The sequence below is a fragment of the Lissotriton helveticus genome, chromosome 5_1 (assembly GCF_964261635.1).
Source record: "Lissotriton helveticus chromosome 5_1, aLisHel1.1, whole genome shotgun sequence".
Classification (NCBI taxonomy): domain Eukaryota; kingdom Metazoa; phylum Chordata; class Amphibia; order Caudata; family Salamandridae; genus Lissotriton; species Lissotriton helveticus.
Window position 1 is genome coordinate 240,439,359 of NC_136065.1, and position 18,619 is coordinate 240,457,977.

Below are 18,619 nucleotides of genomic sequence, written 5' to 3' on the forward strand. Positions count from 1 at the left end.
AAGAGTCATGAAGCTGATCTGTACATGCCAATAAATAATTAGGAACTTACTTGATGCTTGGAGTAAGTTATTATACTGGCGACCTGTTGGAAAGAACTCTATCTGGAACGCCAATGCTATCGGAGACTACCTCGTTCTGAAGAAGAAAAGTGTCTTTGTTGCATCGTTGTTTGAAACTGTTTATCGTAAGACAGAAGCATCCTCCTGCTTTGAAGCAAGGTGGTGGCGTTTAAAAAGTAAATTGCAAGTGCTCCCCTTCGAGGATGCTGTGAGTAATGTGCCAATTTCAAGCGCTCGCTTTCAACAATGTGGTGAGTGATGAGCCGATTTTAAATAGACGTTGCTCTGTGATGCGCATATGTTGCAGAAACTGGAAGTTGATGCGCATAAACAGTGAGCGGGTTGTCTGTGCATAAACAATCAGCGGGCTGCTTGGATTTTCAACACATGCGCGTAAACAATTTGTTTAGACTTTGAACTTTGTTGTCTGTGTACACGCACGTGTGACACGTGTCACGCTGATCGGCCATTTTAGGGTCAGGTGTTGCGATCGTTGGCATTTGCGATCGTTCATTGGAGAATTGTGCACAGCATCACTAGTGAATTTTAACACACTGATGTGCACAGCTACATCTACGCAGATACAACATTTTGACAACAACAAATTAATTATTCAAAACGCTGATGTACACAGCTATATGTACATCACACATGTATGTCACATCACAATAAATAATAAACAAATGAACACAAAGAATATTTCATCATTTTTATTGAAAAAGAAATTAATGATAAAGGCATTTATTAACATGATTTATTAATATAGTAATAAGAGCCATGACAACTGAAAGAGAGGTGACAATAAACATGAATTCTGACATACATGATGATGAAAATGATACAGGGAAAATATCAAGTACTGTTTTTAGAAGACCTCTGCCGTTTGATCTCTCAGAACAACAACATTTTGCACAAAGATGGGAAAAGTGGACAAGGAGATTTGAACATTTTTTAAATGCAACGTGCAAAAATCAGATCGACGAACAAGCAAAAGATTTGTTACTTAATTTAGTAGGAAATGAAGTAGAAGATATTATAATTACATTTCCTCAACAAGAACGAAACACCTATAAAGGACTTATGAAATGTCTAAATGACAAATTCGATCCTCATAGAAATTTAGACTTTGAAAGATACAATTTTAGCATGGCATGTCAGAAAGAGGATGAAACAATGGATAACTTTGTCACCAGACTTAAAAAACTAGTAACATTTTGTGAATTTGATAAATTTAATAACAAAGAAGCAATAAGACTGAGAATTATACAAGGCTGCAGCTCAGTTCATGGGGCAATTAGCAGTCACCTGTAATTTAACAACAGATCATCCTGTTCTTCCAAAATATCCAAAATGGTTTGATGGTTTAGGGAAATTGAAGGACAAAGCAATAACCCTACACATAAATGAAACAATAAAGCCTGTATCTCAATCTCACAGAAGAGTTCCGTTCATATGCAAGCGAATGTGGAAAAGGAAATCAAAGCACTATTAAAAGAAGACATAATTGAAGAAGCAATAGACCCAACACCATGGGTATCGGGTTTCTCCCATTGTAATTGTTCCCAAAAAAGACACTGAGGAAATCAGAATTTGTGTAGACATGAAAACCCCCAAACACTGCAATTGAACGAGAGAGATACCCAGGCCCTTATTTAAATGATATGATTAGCAATATTAATGATGCAGTTGTTTTTTTCAAAACTTGATTTATGTAAGGGTTATCACCAACTAGAAATTGATAGTCAATCGAGATACATTACATTCTCAACACATTTGGGTCTTGTCAGATATGAACGATTGAATTTTGGCATATGTTCTGATGCTGAAATATTTCAAGAAATCATAAAAAATATCACAAGGCCTGTACAAAAAGGCATGAACTATAGCAAAGATATTCTGGTCTTTGGAAAAAAATCAAGATGAACATGATCAGATAATGTATATCAACAACTTCTTAAAGCTGGATTGACTCTTACCTTTAAAAAAATGTGAACTAAACAAAACTGAACTAACATTTTATGGGCATATGTTTTTCTGTGATGGAATAAAGCCAGATCCTAAGAAAATAACTGTGTTGAGTGCAATACAAAGACCTAAGGACATAACACAATTAAGATCATTCCTGGACATGGGCAGTTATTGTGTAAAATATGTAAATAATTTTGCAACTCTGAGTTCACCTCTCAAAGAGTTAACAAAAAAGGATCGAAGATTTGAATGGAATGAAAGCTGTGAACAGGCATTCAGAGAAATAAAGTTACAAATAACTATGGCAGCAAATTTAAAATACTTTGATCCAAATTTATGTACGGAGTTGGTGGTGGCTGCTAGTACTGTAGGGCTAGGTGCCACGCTCGTACAGTACAAACCTGGAAGAGAAACTCCAAGATATATAAAATCTCATGCCAGCAAAAGCCTTTCAGAAGTTGAACAAAAATGCTCTCAACCTGAGAAAGAGAGTTTAGCGGTTGTATGGGCATGTAAACATTATCATGATTCATCTCTGGGAAGCCTTTTGTAATAATAACTGATCACCAAGCCCTCATTTCCATCTTTGGGAACCCAAAAACAAAGATGCCTCCAAGGTTAGAAAGATGGGGAATGAGATTAATGGATTATGATTTCAGAATTATTCATAAACCTGGAAAAGAATATAATCCTGCGGATTATCTGTCTAGGCATCCTTGTGTTTCAGAGGAAAGACAACAATTGGAGGTAGAAGAATATATCTGTTTTATAATAAAATAAGCAATACCTGAAGTTGTCTCGCAATAAGAACTAATTGAAGCTATGCATTCAGATGATACTATTCAAGAGGTAATCAAAATCATACATGAAAATAACAGGAGACTGATAAATGCTGCAAGTTGTTTTAAGCCAAATATTTAAAAAAGTGATAGTTTGGCTTTAAAAAATATACAAGCAAAATTGTCTGTAGCCTCTTCAGGCATATTACTGAGAGGAAATAAAATATTTGCCCCAGTTTGTCTTCAAAGAATAGTTATTGATCTGGCTCACGAAAGCCATAGAGGTATATCTGCTACTAAGAATTTCCTTAGAGAGAAAATGTGGTTTCCTAGGTTGGACAGCAAAACACACAAGATGATGGACGGAATGTTGCACAATGGCAAAACATTCACCCCAGTCACAGATCTGGGTTTGATCCATCGTTATTTTGCTCACCAAGCCATCCCAGTTCAGACATGGCCGTATGCAAATCAGTCTTGACCCTGTGCCTCATGGGAACAGTCCAGAACGAACTGCCAAGCCATGTCTTCCCTGGACCGGAATCAAGCATCCTAGGACCGTTTCTGGCTATCAGCCGTCTTCAGCCAGGATAGCTTGACTCCAGTGGCGTAGTGAGCACGGGACCCATGTCTGGGCATACCCTTCCCACATAGGGTGAACAGCAAAACACACAAGATGATGGACGGAATGTTGCACAATGGCAAAACATTCACCCCCAGTCACAGATCTGGGTTTAATCCATTGTTAGTTTGCTCACCAAGCCACCCCAGTTCAGACATGGCCATATGCAAATCAGTCTTGACCCTGTGCCTCATGGGAACAGTCCAGACCGAACTGCCAAGCCATGTCTTCCCTGGACCGGAATCAAGCATCCTAGGACCGGTTTCCGTGCTCACTACGCCACTGGAGTCAAGCTATCCTGGCTGGAGACGGCTGATAGCCAGAAACTGATAGGATGCTTGATTCCGGTCCAGGGAAGACATGGCTTGGCAGTTCGGGCTGGACTGTTCCCATTTTGCTGTTTCCAAGGTTGGACCAACATGAAGAGATAGTTCAGTTGTGTCACATATGTCAATGCACATCACGAGAAAAAGAAACACAAGAACTTCATATGTCAGAATTACCAGATGCTGTATGGACTAATGTGGCAGCAGAATTTTACGGCTCTTTGGATTCAGGACATTATCTATTAGCTATATTAGATGAGTATTCTCGTTTTCCTATTGTTAAAATGGTGTCGTCAACTTCGACTTCAATGGGTCTTCCAGTTCTTGATGAAAGTTTCTCTACGTGGGAATACCTAATGTGTTAAAAACTGATAATGGTCCTCCTTTTAGTGGAAGTGAGTTCAAGAAATGTATGAATTATCTGGGGATTGTGCATCAGAGAGTGACTCCTATGTGGCCGCAAGCTAATGGAATGGTAGAAAGGTTAATGGCCACCATTGAAAAAGCAGTGCAAAGAGCGATATTGACACAAGTATCAATAAATCAAGTTTTATAGAGATTATAGGAACACTCCACAAACATCTACTGGAATGTGTCCATCGTAATTAATGTTTGGACAATCAAAACATACTCGTCTACTGCACTTGCCAGCAAACCCGCCAGAAACTCAGAGTGAAGTGCTAAAAAAAGACAAGGAGTCAAAAAAAAAATGAAATATTATACAGAAAGTAAAAAGAAAGGTCATGACCAAGAATACCAACTGGGTAATTTGGTTTTGGTTCGTCAGCAGCAAGTGAAAAAATCACTAAGTAGATTTCACCCAGTGCCATTGGAAATAACAAAAATTCGTGAAACAGCACTAACTGCGGAAAATGAAAGCAAGACCATAACAAGGAATAAGACATTCATTAAAAAAGCAACTTTTACTGAGTGTGGAAATACTCAATCAAATACTTCTCAAGACAAACATTTAAGCAGAAGATCTGAGAGAATTTTCAAGAAACCTGTTCGTTTAATTGAACATTGCTATTTTTTTTTTTTGCTATATATTTTTTTTATATTTACTTCTATTGTCTTGTTTATTTTCTTGTTCTCTTTTCTATTTCTGTTAAAAGGGGGTGGAGGGAGAAATTTAATGATGTGATGTAGTGATGATATGCATGCACTGTGATGTAAGATAAGAATGAATGAGTAAGGTGTTCTGGGATTGAAGGTTAGGGGTTCTTCAAGGGAACACAAGTTCAATTATAGTTATAGGCTGGAAGAGTCATGAAGCTGATCTGTACATGCCAATAAATAATTAAGAACTTACTTGATGCTTGGAGTATAGAGTCTTCTGAGAAGGTTGTGCAACAAATGGTATCCTTGTAGATGATGGCAATTCTGTCTGCGTGTTTGTTGGTTTAGTCCCAGTGAGTTATCTTGTAGCCTTCAGGGGTGAGAATGGTCAAGTCCGGCATCGAGGCAGGTTTCAGCCAGGTCTCTGTGATGAAGATGACATCTGGGGTGAGGGATGAGATCATGTCCCAGATCTCTATGCCGTGTTTGCCGAGCCATCGTGCTTGGAGTAGAATACACTGGAGTTATGCCTTGGCGGTCTTGCTCAGCGCGGTGGATGCAGTTGGTTTGCAGTGTCACCAGCATTATTGTTTGCTTCGGTGTTGCACGTGAAGCAGCAGTGCTGGTAGAAGAACGGTACTTTGGTGGTACAAGGAGATGTGTGGCAGCAGTTGTGCTCAGGATCCAGGGCTCGGAGCTTAGTGGCGGTGTACCTGTCGGTGATGGGATATCCAGTGTTCCTGGCGGTCTGCGCAGAATGGCTTGCCTTTGGCGAATCAGTGCCACGGTCTCCATTAGGTAGGTCCTGGAAGGGGCGCTGGGAAGCGGGCAGCAGGAGCAGTGGGCAAGTGAGAGGCAAGGCGGGCCAGCTCACTGCACAGAGGGAGTAATAAAATGCAATTACAGCAAAGAGGCAGTAATAAAACACAAACTACAGTGAAATAGCAAGGCACAAAAACAATGACAATGCATATAGAGAAACAGTAATGACAATAACCAAGCAGAAAATAACAAGGCACAAACTTAGAATAACAATGCAAGAAAACTACAGCAATGGAAAAGCTGAAAAGAACTAAGGGGCAAGCCTGGAAATACAAGCGCTGGAGCTTGGCACCGAAGGGGGAGCTGGCACACAGACCTGGTCCTGATGCTCATTTGTACCAGATAAGCATTTGCACCAGTCATTCCTCAGTAAGAACTCCGCAATGAGATCACTGCAGTTACCACCATTGTCTCCGCTTAAAGCACAGTAGTGAGTCATAAATGTAGTATTGAAGCACTACTCCACCACCACTTTAAAAAAAGAAAATGAAATACTGCCACTTTAACTTTAACAACAAGCAAAGCTTCTCCTGAAACTTTCTATCTTACCTTCACCTGCCCCTTTGCTGACAGTGTCTATAGGTGTGGCCTGTGCTATGAAGGAGGTATGGCCTCCTGCACCCTGACCCATGATGACTGATAGACAGAAGACAGTTGCAAAAAGAGAAGATGATGGATGGAACACTAAACAAATCAAATATTCACCCCCAGCCACAGATCCTGGTTAAATCCATCATTGTTTTGCTTGCCATGCCACTCCATTTGGGCCCAGCCATATGCAAATCATTCTTGACCCTGCTCCCCTTGTGAACAGCCATGCCCAAAATGCCAGGTCAGGTCCTCCGTGGACCAGAAATAAGCATTCTGGACACGGTTCCAGGGTACCACCAATCATCAGCCAGGCTAGCTTGAATCCGGTGGCATAGCAAGCACTGGACCCATGTCTGGGCATACCCTTCCCACTTTGGGTGACAAATGCAAAACAATAGATGATGGACGGAATGCTGAACAAATCAAACTTTCACCCCTAGTCACAGATCTGGGTTCAATCCGTCATTTGTTTTGCTCACCATGCCATTCCAGTTTAGACCCAGCCATGTCTGGACATACCCTTCCCAAAATGGATTAAACTCAGATCTGTGACTGGGGGTGAATGTGTGATTTGTTCAGCAGTCCGTCCATCATTTGTTCTTTGCTTTTATAGGCAGAAGACAGTGTCAGGCAATCACAGAGCATGTGATCTGGCTGAGTGGTTTGACATGGTTAGATGCACATTTGCACTTTTACACCGTGCATGCAGTGTCTCTTCAAATAAATTGTTTTCCAGCAGTGGGCTTAGAAGCCACCCATTGCATAATATTGGTTGGTTTCATTGTCACTGTAATTTGCTTGCTTCTTATAGGTCAACTGCCATAGGCTTCCTACCTCTTTGTGTGTTTGTCCCTCAACCAGAGCATGGATGCACTGCTTGTGTCTTTCCACTATACATTTTTTAGGTGCAAAATTTGTCTTTGTGTTAAAGCATTCTACCAGAGAATCTCTTTCTCAGCTGTCTCTCTTCGCCCCCTCCTGGATCCCCCTGCCTGCTGAACCTCCACTGTTTATTTTATATTTTAGGAGTTTTATATAGTGCTGGCATGACCCAAGGGGTATCAGAGCCCTTTACAGCAACGTATACGACAGAGTCTTAAACAGTTAACAGTACATTAATAATAAGAGATTCTAGATAGAATCCAATTCCAATTGGGCGATTTAACTAGTAATGGTGTTATTAAAGATTATTCCTCACTGTTGTCTGATTATAATCTCCCTCAAGCTGATTTTTTTAAATACTTACAAATACGGGATTATCTAACAAGAAGAGTAGATGTAATGAATTTGGTTAGGTAAAGTGATACGCTGGAGATATTGAGAAAGCACGGCAGGAATGGCAATCTATATCAAAGTCTTATCGAATTACAAAGGTATGATCTCGAAGTACAGAACTTCAAATGGAATTGTGAATTGAACCAGGAAGGGGATATCCTACAGGAATCAATTGCGATGGCTGAGAAACTTTTGATATCTTCCAGCCTTAAATCACAATATTTTAAAACCATATTTAACCTGTAATATACACCTGCCAAAATAGCACAGTGGGGAGGGGGGTGGGGGGGGGGGCAGTGAGGGTAGATGCACGCGAGTAGAGCAAGTGGATAGTATCCACATGTTTTATGACTGTCCAGAGTTGAAGCAATTGATACATAAAATGGAACCTTTTCTGGCAGAGGTGACAGGGGAACAGATAGTGATTACTCCGAAGGTGATGATTTTCATGTTTGTAGCAGTAGCCAGATTATGTATTGCTTCATTATGGAGGGAGAAACTTCCACCGTCTTTTGAAATGTGGAGGGGCAGACTCTATGCAATATACAATTTAGAATATAGTCTGTATGCTCTACAAGGGCCCCATAAGCGCAGGCTTAGCATCAGAATATGGGGGACACTCTCAGACTATTTGAAATAAGTGTGATATAGCAAAATTGGCCCACATTTTGTGTATTAGTGGTAAGATCTGGCCGGACGTAAGGTTTGGTGATTAGATATGTATATTATAATTGTGTATTTGCTAAATGAATTATAATTGACTTGTGGCAGATGTATCTTATATTGTTTTTCAAGCGCTCTGTGTGTGTTCTCCTTTTCTTTTCTGATAAGTACTGTATAGAAATGTATATTGTGATCCCTTCTAATTTGATTTTTGTCTTCAGTGTGTAAACAAAGCTTCTGTAAATTGAATGTGTATGGCTTGCTAAAATAAAATAAAAAAAAAAAAAAAAAAAACAGACTCCAATTCAGTAGCAAGTGGTGAAGGCTTCTGTTCAGTCAGAGCGCAAGTGTTTCGGTTGAGGAGTTGAGGTAGCACAGAGCAGCTATTGTCCTGGGGTAAAGAGATGACGGTTGAGGAGAAATTATTTTAGTTGTCTCTTGAAGCTTGTGAAAGAAGAGTTGGTTCTGATATGTATTGGGAAAGAGTTCCAGATTTTAGGGGCATTGCCTGATAAAGAGCGTGAGAGTGTTTTTTGTTTGTGTCTTTTGGGGGGGATGAGAAGAAGCGTATTGGGGCTTCTTAGGTTTCTTCGATTGGCCTGCTTTTGTGAATTTGGCTGAGGTAGCCTGGTTTGCAAGTGTGTAGAGCTTTGTGGGTCAGACTGGCCATTTTGGAACAACATTGCGCTGTGATTGTGAGCCACTTTACGCTTTGCAGCGCTGGGGTGATGTGGTCATTTTTTTTGCTCCTGTGACCATTCGTTCTGCTGCATTGAGGGTAGCTCTCATGGCAACTACATGTGTGTTTGGTGATCTAGGGAGTGTGGCATTACCATAGTCTGGTCCAGAAAGAACTAGAGCTTGTGTGTCTGTATTTAGGTCATTGGGTGGTAGGAAAGGATTGATTTTGTTGAGGAGTTTTAGGACGTAGAAGGCACTCACAGTGGAGCTTATGTGAGAGCTCCTGTTTAGTTTAGATTGCATAGAGATCCCAAGAGATTTAGCTGAGTAAGAGTAGAGATAGAGTAAGCTTGCAGTTTAGGGAGTCCAGGTTGTTTATCCATTCTTGGATCTATGTGCGGTGGTTGAGACTGGAGAAGGCCAGAATTTCATTTTTTTCTTGGTTGAGTTTGGGGTGGTTGAGCGATAGCCAGTTTGGACTTTTGAGAGTGTGGAGTTAAGTTGTTGAATTCAGTAAGTGAGGATATTTCTAGGTAAAGCTGGGGGTGTCGTTAGCATATAGGTGGTACGTGAGAATTGCTTGTTTTAGAATGGTAGTGAGGGGTTCCATGTAAATGTTGAACCGAGCCTTGTGGCACCCCTTGGGTTATGGGAGAGATGTCAGACATAGAGTTGTTGATTTTAACGAGTTGGGAATGGTTAGGAAGAAATTAAGAAAACCATTTCTGAACAGTGCCATCAGCTCAGATAAGTTTTTGAAGGACATCTAGAAGTAACTTGTGATCAACCGTATCAAAAGATGCCGAGAGGTCAAGAAGGACCAGCATGCAGGATCTGTTTGAGTCTGTTATACTCAGTATAGCTGTTTCAGTGCTGCATCCCTTTCTGAAACTAGACTGGCGCGAGTCAAGTAGGTTGTTCGTGTCTAGGCTTTGACTGAGTTGGGGGAGAACACATTTGTCTGGGATTTTTGCTAAGAAAGGAAGGTTGGCAGTGGGTCTAAACTTCTTGGGCTCGTTCTGGTCTGCATCAGGTTTTTTTTAGCAGGGGGGTGACTTGGTCTTGTTTGAGGCAGTTGGGTATCAACCCGTTGCTCAAGGAGCTATTAATGATCAGTTCCATAGAGGGGTTAGGGTGCGATTGAGGTTTTTAGCCAGAGCAGCCGGTAGTGGATCTGCGAAGTGGGAGGAGGGTTTATAATTGACAATCACCATGGAGATGTCCTCTTCTGTGAGGGGTTTGAAGACCTTCCACCTCTTGGGTGTGGCGGTTGGTCATTAGTATTGGGTTAGTCTGGTTGTTAAAGGGGGAAGAGTTTCAGTTTTGAGGATTATGGAGTGAGCTAGGGTTGGGGTTATTTACATTTTGGGCAAAGAGTCGGTTGAGTTTGTGGGTGATAGTCTAAGGGGAGCTCAATTTTGGTGATTTTCTCATTGAAGAATTTGAGCAGGTCGTCACATTGTAGCTTTGAGGTGGGGGATTTTCTATGGGAGGTTTGGAGGTTTGATTTCGGATGATGTTGAAGAGCTCTTTGGAGTGGTTTTTGGCTTTGTCTAGGGTGTTTTGGAAGAAGGTGGCTTTCTCTTTGAGGATGTGTTTATTGTAGTTCCTGTGTTCTTTTCTGAGTTGGAGGAGGTTGGTTGGGGATGGGTTTTCTCTCCAGAGTCTTTCAGCGGCTCGAAGTTGTCTTCTTTCAGAGTTGAGGTCTTTGTTGAACCAGGCTCTCGAAGGGGTATCTCTGATCTTTTTGTGTTTCAGGGGGTTACTTGGTCAAGGGCAGTTTCCATTGTTGCGCTGATGAGGATAGTGAGCTAATCGGTATTGAGGTTGTCTGTGTTGGGTGGGTGTAGGGATGATATTTTTCTTCCAAGTCAGGGAGAGGGATAGGATTGAAGTCTCCGCACCACTGATGGGTAATCCGGGCTCTGTTTGGTGGCCCTGTAGCTTGGTTAATGTTGAATGGAATGATGTGGTGGTCTGACCAGTCAATTGGGAGAATGTTGTTGATGCTTATTATTTCGTTTTTTGGCTATGGTAGCATCTAGGGTAAAGCCTTTGCTATGGGTTTATCCATTGCAGTGTTGGGTGAGATCTTTGCTGAGTAGGACTTCATTTGGTGACTGTATTAGTGAAATAAAATTAAATGAAAGGAGGATTTATAAAGCGCATGGCTGCCCGTGAGCGTCCCAGCACTGGTGACTGAGCTAACGGAATGAGAGTGAGGGATTAAGGAAAGAGCCAAGTTTTCAGGAGCCTACGGAAAGCAAGAAGGTTGGGATCGGCACGCAAAGTCAGGGGCAGAGAGTTCCACAGCTTGGGGGCATTATAGGAGAAGAGGCGGCCCCCTGTGCGGGCCTTTTTTTTTTTTTTTTTTTTTAAACCTTTATTAGCATCAAAAGGATATACAAGTCTAGGCCTACAACCAAATCGGCCGGCCTCAATACGGAGAGCAATCAGAGGTTCCAAGGCAAACATTACAGAGTCAAACAGCAAGAAGCAGAGGCAATACAATCGTAAGAAGGGGAGAATATACCCAGGAACCAGAGGGCCAAGACACAGGAGCAAAAAAAGGTTAATTTTATAATATGGGGATAAGGCGTACGACAGGTTCACTATCAATGCAGAGACGTCCGAAATCCCAAAACCATCCTCAGCAACAATAAGGGGGATGGGGCCGCAATACAGGAGAGGCAACACAATTCACACAGGAAGATCGGGATAATTTAGACATAATCGACACTTGAGCATTATCATCGTTACATGCCCACCACCCAAACCACAGCTAAGCCAGAACAGAGGAATCGGAGAAACATTACATCAAAACTCACCCGTCATAGTGACCTCCAGGAAAAGGGAGGGAGGGGGGGCGGGGGCGAGGAAAAGCGGGGGGAAGAGGGGGAAAGAGGGGGAGGGGAGGAGGACAAGGCGGAAAAATGAGAAAAAGGAATGAAAGACAAAAACGAAAGAAAGAAGACACGCCGACACAGGCGTCCCGTGGCGGGAGTACAGGAGAAAACAGGAGTATCAGCACCAGTGAGGGTACAGCAATCGAGAAGAAAAGCAATCGAACCATAAAAGGAGGGTCAACGATGCCACACACCCCACCCCGAACACACCACGGGAGACAGGGACAGACGCAGCATTACTAAAAAGGGATACAAAAGGGCCATAGAACCATAAAACAAACAACAAATAGAACCCTACCCACCCATCCCACCCTGCACCCCTGTAGAAGGCTATGGCCTACCCTTCAGACAGCGTGCCTGTCGCCCTAAACCAGAACCCGAAATATAGCAAGAAAGAAAGAGAGAAGAACGAGACAAAAAGAAACAGAAACAGAAAGAAAGAAAACAGGAGGGAGGAGCATAAGAACAGAAATCAATATGGTCGGCCGCCGCCCTCCGCCCAACCAGACAATCGCAGCAAAAACAGACCAGGACGACACCCCATCAAGCGCCATAAAACTTACAGAGGAGGGGACCTCCCACCGCTCTATGGGTACAGACAACTGCGCCACTAAATCGTATACCAATAATCAACCAGGAGTCGTGCATATCACCTCCATCCCTTCCGAACCACAAATCCCACCCACCACATGACTGTGTAAAATGAGATACTCAATACAAGACCAGCACACAATCGAAAAAAGGGTTGACTACCATGTAGACATGGGGGGTAAATCGGTCCGCAAGGGTGCAAAAGTCCGAGCAAAGAGTTTAAATGCATCAGCAATCGCAGCACGGGTGATGAAGAACAGGAGTTCAGTTTCACCGCTTGGGAAGGCGAGGGGGTCTCTGTAATAGACAAAGGCGAAGCCATCGGAGCAGGTGCAGGCGGCAGTCCACCAATACTGCTGGGCATCCGAGCCGAACAGGGCCGCGGCACAATGTCCAAGTCCCCGGGGTCAGAATCTCGAAAAACAGGGAGCTCCAAAGTCACCGGCACATAAAATGATCTTCGATCAGCGGCAGCAACACTTGCAGCAATCGAGGGGGGCGAGGCAATGGAGTCACTGAAACAAGAGGGCGGCAAGAAGAAACGGCTGCTCAAAATGGCGGCAAATCGTGGCGGACTCACAGGGACATCGGGGGCCAGGGACGCGCGCAGGGATCTCAGAGCTTCCAGGATATCTCTGACCGTAAGCTCACGCTCACCAGACCGGACCCCCGCGCAATTAGGCAACCCAAGCCCGCCGCCACAAGGCGATTCATGTTTCAAAGGGTCGGCCGCCATTTCGCGAAGTCAGCCCAGTCGCCGCCCTCCGCGACCCCAAAAAACAGTTAAAAAATGTAGGACTTTACAGAGCTCCGGGGGGTCCCAGCAATGGCAGCCTTGGTGCCGAAAGGATGTCCGCCCAATGCGGGTCTCCGCCTACACCAGCACCGGCGCCTCCAACAAGCAGAGTCCGGTCGCAGAGGTCCAGGGCCGCCGGACAAAGCGGCGGGGGGAGAACCCCTTCACAGACTCAGTCCCCGGTGCATCTCACCCACATCAGCCGCGCGGTCACCAGGGCAGGCCCGGATCAGGATCGCCGGGATTTTCGCACAACGGCTCTCATCATGGGTTCACTCTCTCGACCGGGGCCGACAGTCGTCGGATCCCACAGGCTAGGTCCCGGTCTAGGTTCCACGGAGGCCCCGGTCTTACTGAGGGCACAACTTCGGAGCCGCTGCACGTCGAAACCTCCGGGCCAAATGGTGAGTACAAGCGGGGTGTTCCGTTTCCGATTCTCCGATAATGGGTCGTCCCCGGACAGGATATTATACAGGATACATGATCAGGCCGGAGGGCTGCGGGAGCCGAGCTAAAAGGCGACCATTACGCTCGCGAGCTTGGCTCCTCCCTCTGGGCCTTTTTAATCCTAGGTATGTAGGCTAGGTGTAAGTGTGCAGATCGCAAGTTTCTGGGGGCTTCGTGAGGTCTAATAAGATTTTTTAGGATATGGGGCCCCTTGCCATGAAGGATTTTGTGGGTGGTGCAAAGGATTTTGAAGTGAACTCTCTCCTGGATGGGCAGCCAGTGTAAGGATCTTAGGGCCGGTTTTGCAGAGCTCCTGCTGTTAGTGCCTGTCAGGAGCCTGGCTGCTGAATTTTGGACTACTTGCAATTTGGCAATGACTTTCTTAGGAGCCCCAAGATACAGAGCATTGCCATAATCCAATCTGGATAGTAGGAGGCTCTGAAATAGGAGCTTCCTGGAGTCGTGGGGGAGGAGGGGAAGGATTTTGCGGGTGGTCCGGAGGATGCCATAGCAGGCCCCTGCTGTCTTCCTGGCTTGCATGTTGAACGTGAGATCCTGATCAAGCCACATGCCCAGGCTCTTAATGGTTTGTTTTGGGGTCGGGGCAGGTCCCATACAGGGAGGCCACATAGTCTTTGGGATGAAGTGAGATTGGTTGCCCAATAACAAAATATCAGTTTTATCACTGTTGAGTTTTAGATGTGAGCACAGTTCAGCGAAGACATCACTGACTTCATCAGCCCACACGCCCTCCCCTCCGAGGACTACATTCTACTGGGAGACCTCAACTTCCACCTGGAAAAGAAAAACAACAGCAACACCACCTCCCTTCTGGCCAACCTGGCCAACCTCGGACTCGAACAACTTGTCAATAACCCCACCCACTATGCCGGACACACGCTCGACCCAATCTTCACCTCCAGCAAGCACATCTCCTTCAATCACACCACAGCTCTCCACTGGACGGACCACAGCTGCGTTCATTTCAACTACAAAAAGACCACAACCCCCCACAACCTATTCCCCGAAGAAATTGGAACAAAATTACCACCGACCAGCTCTTCACATCGCTTCACCAAAACCCTCCTGCCAAATCATCGGACCCAAACCAAGCAGCCACCAACCTCACACAATGGATCACCCACAGCGCTGACGAACTAGCACCCTTGAAAAAGCATCAAATCAAGCAAGGTAGCAAAAAAGCCCCCTGGTTCAACGATGACCTTAAGAAATCCAAGAAGCTCTGTCGTACCCTCGAGAAAGCCTGGAGAAAAAACCCAACCACTAACAACCTGGCCACCTTCAAGAACGCCACCCGTAAACACCACCAACTGATCCGATCCACCAAGAAATCAGCATTCAAGGATCGCCTTGACAACAACGCCCAAAACAGCAAGGAACTATTCAACATCGTCAAAGAATTTACCAACCCCACCGCCGGCACCAACGACATCACTCCCTCCCAAGACCTCTGCGACTCCCTAGCCTCATTCTTCCACAACAAAATCGCCGACATACATAACAGCTTTGGAATCCAGTCCGAAGACCAGTCCACTCCACCCACCTCCCAACCAAAACCGTCCTCTAACAACCTTTGCGCCTGGAACCCAATCACCACTGAAGACACCGTCCGCCTGATGAACTCCATCCACTCGGGATCGCCAACCGACCCATGTCCCCACCACATTTTCAACAAAGCAGACTCCATTATCGCACCCCATCTCCGTGACGTCATCAACTGCTCCTTCAACTCCGCTACCTTCCCGGAAAGCTGGAAACATGCCGAACTCAGCGCCCTTCTGAAGAAACCCACAGCAGACCCCACTGAACTTAAAAACTACCGCCCCATCTCGCTCCTCCCATTCCCTGCCAAAGTCATCGAGAAAGCCGTCAACAGTCAACTCGCCGCCTTCCTCGAATCCAACAAATCCCTCGACCCCTCACAGTCCGGCTTCCGAGCCAAACACAGCACCGAAACCGCCCTCATCGCAGCAACAGACGACATTCGAACTATACTTGACAACGGAGAAACAGCTGCCCTCATCCTACTCGACCTCTCCGCAGCCTTCGATACAGTCTGTCACAGCACCCTCATACAACGCCTCAACAACATTGGAATACAAGGAAAAGCATTAGACTGGATCATCTCTTCCTCGCCGGAAGAACCCAGAGAGTACGCCTCCCCCCTTTTAAATCAGAGGCCACCGAAGTCATCTGCGGCGTACCACAAGGATCATCACTCAGTCCCACCCTCTTCAACATATACATGAGTCCCCTCGCATCCATCGCACGCCAACACAACCTCAACATCATCTCCTACGCAGACGACACCCAGCTGATCCTCTCCCTCACCAAAGACCCAAACACCGCCAAAACCAACCTACACGAAGGGATGAAAGAAGTAGCCGAGTGGATGAAGAACAGCTGTTTAAAACTGAACTCGGACAAAACGGAAGTCCTCATCTTAGGTTCATCCCCCGCTGCCTGGGACGACTCTTGGTGGCCACCGGCCCTGGGAACCGCACCCATACCTACGGACCACGCACGTAACCTGGGTTTCATCCTGGACTCCTCCCTCTCGATGACCAGACAAGTCAACGCCGTCTCATCATCATGCTTCAACATCCTACGCATGCTCAAAAAAATCTTCAGCTGGATCCCCACCGAAACAAGAAAGACGGTCACCCACACACTGGTCAAAAGCCGACTGGATTACGGAAACACCCTTTACGCCGGAACCACAGCCAAACTACAGAGAAAACTCCAACGCATCCAAAACGCCTCAGCCAGACTCATACTAGACATCCCTCGTCAAGCTCACATTTCCGGACACCTGAGAGACCTCCACTGGCTCCCCGTCAACAAGAGAATAACGTTCCGTCTCCTCACCCACGCACACAAGGCCCTCTACGACCTACTACCCGAATGCCTCAACACGCGACTGTCCTTCTACACCCCCACCCGCCAACTACGATCGTCCAATCAAGCCCTCGCCGCAATTCCGCGCATCCATAAATTCACCATGGGGTGAAGATCCTTCTCCCACTTAGCAGCCAAAACCTGGAATTCTCTCCCCACCCACCTCCGCCTTACACAGAACCACCTCTCCTTCAGAAAGCAACTAAAAACTTGGATATTCGATAAGTAAGGTACCCCCCCTCCCCCAAGCGCCTTGAGACCCTCTGGGTGAGTAGTGCGCTATACAAATTTTTTAACTTGAACTTGAACTATCCATCCAATGAGATATGTCTTGGAGGCAAGAGTAAAGGTTATCGGGGGCGGTCCAGCTGGCTGAGAGAGACAACAAGCTGGGTGTCATCAGCGTAAGTCACAAGTTTGACACAATGGGAAGTGACTATTTTCTCTAGGGGGGACATGTAAGCGTTAAAAAGAGTGGGGCTCAGGGAGGAGCCCTGGGAAACCCCACAATGTACAAGAGTTACGCAGGATCTAGAAGTTCCGAAAGGATCGGTTGTGGAGAAAAGATTTCAGCCAGGAAAGCGCGGAGCCAGAGATTCACAGTCCCCTGAGCCGGTGGATGAGGGTGAGATGGTTCACCGTGTCAAAGGCTGCACTCAGATCCAGGAGGATCACTGCCACCGATCCTCCTGAATCGAGGATCTTTCTCGCCTCTTCCACTACCACAATCATGGCGGTTTCCGTGCCCTGGCTCGGGCGAAAGCCCATCTGAGAGGGGTGTAAAAGTCCACTTGCTTCCAGGAAGGCTGAAAGCTGCTGGTTGACGAATTTTTCAGCAACCTTGCTGACTACGGGCAGTAATGAGATAGGGCGAAAGTTGCACAGTTCAGCTGGATCGAGGTGGGTTTTTTTTTAGAAGAGCTTTCACAATGGCCCTTTTCCAGCCAGGGGAAACGATACCTTGTAATAAAGAGGTGTTGATAAGTTTGGCCATCGGGGGAAGGATGGTGGGAGCAACTAATTTTAGAATTTCCGGTGGAGCTGGGTCAAGTGGGGAGCCGCTTTTGATAGAGAGAAAGATAGGGAGAAGAGTCTCCTCGGTGATAGGGTGAATTTAGGCAGAAATTGCTTTGTCGCTGCTTACTAGAGGGTGGATCTAAAGGGAATTCTGCTGTGGAGGGGGGAAGGAGCTTGAGGATGTTTTTAATTTTTTCGTTAAAAAATTCAGCAAGCTCATGCAGCGATCCCCGGAGGAGTCCACAGGGGGGGGGGGGGGGTCTGGAATTTTGAGGAGCTTGTTTACTATGCGGAAAGTTTTACTAGACGAACTAGAGGAGGTTCTGATTTTTTCCTCAAAAAAGGCGGCTTGTGTGGTTTTAAGGGCCCTTTTATAGATTAGGATTGATTGGCTGTATTCTATCTTTTTTTGAGGGGCAAACTCTTTCCTCCATGCTCTTTCAGTTTTTTTGCACCGTTTTTTTAAGAGACAGAGGTCATTGTTGAACCAAGGGGATTTGGGCTTCCCACCATGAATGTGGGCGGGTTTCTTGGGCAGGATTATGTCGAGAGAGTCCTCAATCCAAGCAGAAAACTTGGTGTCTGCTACATGGGTAAGGGGGTCGTGAGGTGGATGGGAGAGATCCAGGAGTTTCCTCCAATCTTCTGTGGCCAATTTCGACCAGCGACGTTCAAGAGTGCTGGGGGCAGATTTGGGCCGGTAGGAAACCAGAATGTGCCAGCTAAAAGAAATTAAAGAGTAGTCTGACCAAGGTAGAGGGACGGGGTTTCGCACTTTAAGATCGGCGAGATTAGAGAATAAGGGGTCCAGGAGGTGGCCCTTGTTGTGGGTGGGTTGATAGTTCAAAAGATTAAGTTGGTATGCAGCAAGATCAAGTGCCAACTCAGAGGCCACTTTGTCACCAGAATTGTCAAAGTGGAGGTTTAGATCTCCTAGGATGGTGAAATTCGGAGAAGTACTAGCCAGGGTGAGGGCGGATTCTAGAAGGGAGCTACAAAATTGCCCTGGAGTGCCCGGAGGACGGTAAACGAGAATCCCCGACAGAGATTTCAGGGGGGAGATTTGGATGAGGAAGAGAGTATTTTCGCAGTCTAAG

At 45.5% G+C, this 18,619-nt stretch overlaps 1 protein-coding gene across 1 annotated transcript in view; it reads right to left on the bottom strand.

Moving 5' to 3' along the window:
* Positions 1–3,836: 3,836 nt before the first annotated feature.
* The window catches only part of LOC144753077 (uncharacterized), a 353,653-nt gene continuing 338,870 nt past the window's right edge, over positions 3,837–18,619 (bottom strand). Inside the window, exon 4 of the mRNA XM_078640867.1 lies at positions 3,837–5,687. Within this exon, the coding sequence (XP_078496993.1) occupies positions 5,359–5,687 (329 nt within the window). The 3' untranslated portion in view covers positions 3,837–5,358. The remainder of the gene's footprint in view (positions 5,688–18,619) is intronic.